The 2,500-nt window shown below is 34.2% G+C and overlaps 1 protein-coding gene across 1 annotated transcript; it reads right to left on the bottom strand.

The window, feature by feature from the left end:
• Positions 1-681: 681 nt before the first annotated feature.
• Positions 682-1,433, bottom strand: LOC138866626 (uncharacterized). The gene is made up of 2 exons (XM_070139776.1): positions 1,362-1,433; positions 682-957 (listed from the first exon to the last, which is right to left on the bottom strand). Exons 1-2 carry the CDS (start codon positions 1,431-1,433, stop codon positions 682-684), a joined length of 348 nt encoding a protein of 115 aa, XP_069995877.1.
• Positions 1,434-2,500: the final 1,067 nt, after the last annotated feature.

Here is a 2,500-nt window from a genome sequence, read left to right as displayed (position 1 = left end):
GAAACCAATCGATGGCGCAGAGCGATCAGGCGATTGTAGCTTCGCATCGGTAATTCCACTCATCAGCGTCCATCGTTGGCGCAGCGCGATCGATCGATTGCGCAGATCGGTCGATGGCTCATGACACATATTTAAATAAATAAATACATATTTGTATATGTATATAAATCATTATATATATATATATAATATATAATATATATATTATATATTATATATATTATATATATATAATATATATATTTGAATACATTTAAATATAAATGTACACACACACACACACACACACACACACACACACATATATATATATATATATATATATATATATATATATATATATATATATATATATATATATATATATATATATATATATTGTATATATTTTTATACATTTATAAATATAGATGTGTGTGTGTATACACACACACACACACACACACACACACACACACATATATATATATATATATATATATATATATATATATATATATATATATATATTTATATCATCATCCTGAATCAAAACAACGGAAGGACGAAGCCCCTCTCCCAATCTTTCCAACTTTTCCAATCTTGCGTTTTTTGCTTCCAGTCCAGTCTTCGTTATTTCGTCACGCGATCTTGTCAATGGTTTGACACTTTGCCTCTTAATGTTAAGTATACCCCAGTCTGTTACTTTCTTTGCCCATCTGTCCTCTTGTCTCCGACGTATATGACCACCATCAGCCTTTCCATCCTTCTCTGGCCACTCTTTAGTTTCCTCTCCAGTAATTTGCTTCTAGTCCATGTTTCTGATCCATAGGTCATAACTGGGAGGACGCTCTGGTTAAAGTCTTTTCTTCTTGAACGTAATGGCAAGGAGCCTCTTAGTATGCTGCTGTGTCTGCCGAGGGCGCTCCAGCCGAGACTGATGGATCGCTTTATTCCCTCTTTGTTAGATTTGTTTGTCTGTATGAGTTACCTTAGGTATATTTACTCGTCCATTACCTCTAGCGCTTCGCCTTGTACATGTCTGTTGGAATTGAAGTCTGCTGTTGAACATGATCTTAGTTTTTTTCTTGATTATCCATAGAACAAGAAAGTCCGATTTTCAGACTTTCTCTTTTTAGATCATTTATTAATTGCTGCATTTCATTTGCTGATTCGCTGAAGAGAACAATATCGTCTGCAAATCTGAGATTGTTTAGGTATTCGTCTCCTATTTTGATACCCTTTCCGTCTAGTTTCTTGGATATTACCTCGAGACAAGCAATAAATATTTTGGTGAAATAGTGTCGTCCCGTCTGACTTATTTTTCAGTTGATATTTTATTGGTTTCCGCGTGGAGTTTGAAGGTAAATTTTATAATATACCTCCTCTACTTCCTGTTGTCGAATAGGTATTTGTACTGAGTCAATTGCCCCATCGTAATCGATGAATGCCATACACAGGGGTTTCCTATATTCATTTATGTTATTCTTTTTTGATGAGCGTGTGAATGTGGTCTGTTGTTGAGTATCCACTGCGGAAGCCTACCTGTAACAGAAAGTAGGCTTATGGATCGGTTGTATTGTTTATCCTTTCTATCCCATTTTTTATGTATCAAAATGTTGTATTTTCCTAGGATCTTGTTTTCCCGTTGAGAAGGCATTTGCTAAAATGATTGGCTAGTTTCACTATTGCAATTTCTCTTGGATCCATCATAAGGTCTATATTAATTTTGTCTTTACCTGGTGTTTTCCCTTTCTTGTGATGTTAGCTACGTAGCTGTTTGAGTTGCATAGATAACTGTAAAAGTCTTCCACTACTCTTATGATTTCATTCTTGTTATATGTTATTTCTCCGTCTGGTTTCTTTTTTGTATGCATTAGATTTCTCCATATTTGAAGTTTTTTTTAGCTGTTTTCATGCTGATACCTGAAACTACTTTCATTTATTGAGTATTGAATTTCTGTACATCCCTCTTCGTTTTATTTATAGTCTGTTCGTTCAACAAATTCTATTTTTTCCCTGTTTGACGATACTTTCACAACCCTACGTTTTTGCACAAGCTGTTTAGTTTCCATCCAGAACTTGATCAGTGTTGAGATCTATGTCGCTGAGAAGTGAATATCCGTGTTGGATAATAAGGCAAAATTCTGTCGCTCTAGTCTTGAACTTACCTAAATTTGGCTGCGGTTTTTTAAATGTTTGTTCTTTTCACTTCTGAGGTGTAATTTAATTTCACCTCTGACCATTCTATGGTCACTGCCAAAATTTACTTTATTATTAACCACATTTATTAATATCTTGCGCCTATTTGAAATAATGAAGTCAATTTACCTATTTTGGCATTAAAATCTCCCATAATTATTGTGAAATGGGTTTTTACTCTCTCACCGACTAAATGAATATCATGGAAGCTCTCATATTTCTTCATCACTATGGCTGCAGGTTGGAACATAGACTTCAACAATCTTTGTGTTGTACCTATTGTTTAGTTTTATTATTGCTGAAACCATTTTTTCGCCTA

The sequence above is a fragment of the Penaeus vannamei genome, chromosome 26 (assembly GCF_042767895.1).
Source record: "Penaeus vannamei isolate JL-2024 chromosome 26, ASM4276789v1, whole genome shotgun sequence".
NCBI classification, from domain to species: Eukaryota; Metazoa; Arthropoda; class Malacostraca; order Decapoda; family Penaeidae; genus Penaeus; species Penaeus vannamei.
The sequence above is the reverse complement of the archived record's forward strand: the minus strand, read 5'-3'. Positions and strand labels throughout refer to the sequence as shown.

Bases quoted from the DNA above. Each gene is read 5' to 3' on its own strand.
- LOC138866626 (XM_070139776.1), bottom strand. From the start codon at position 1,433: ATGGCATTCATCGATTACGATGGGGCAATTGACTCAGTACAAATACCT. The intron at 958-1,361 runs GTATATTATAAA...TAACTCATACAG, and splicing joins GACAACAGGAAGTAGAGGAG to ACAAACAAATCTAACAAAGA.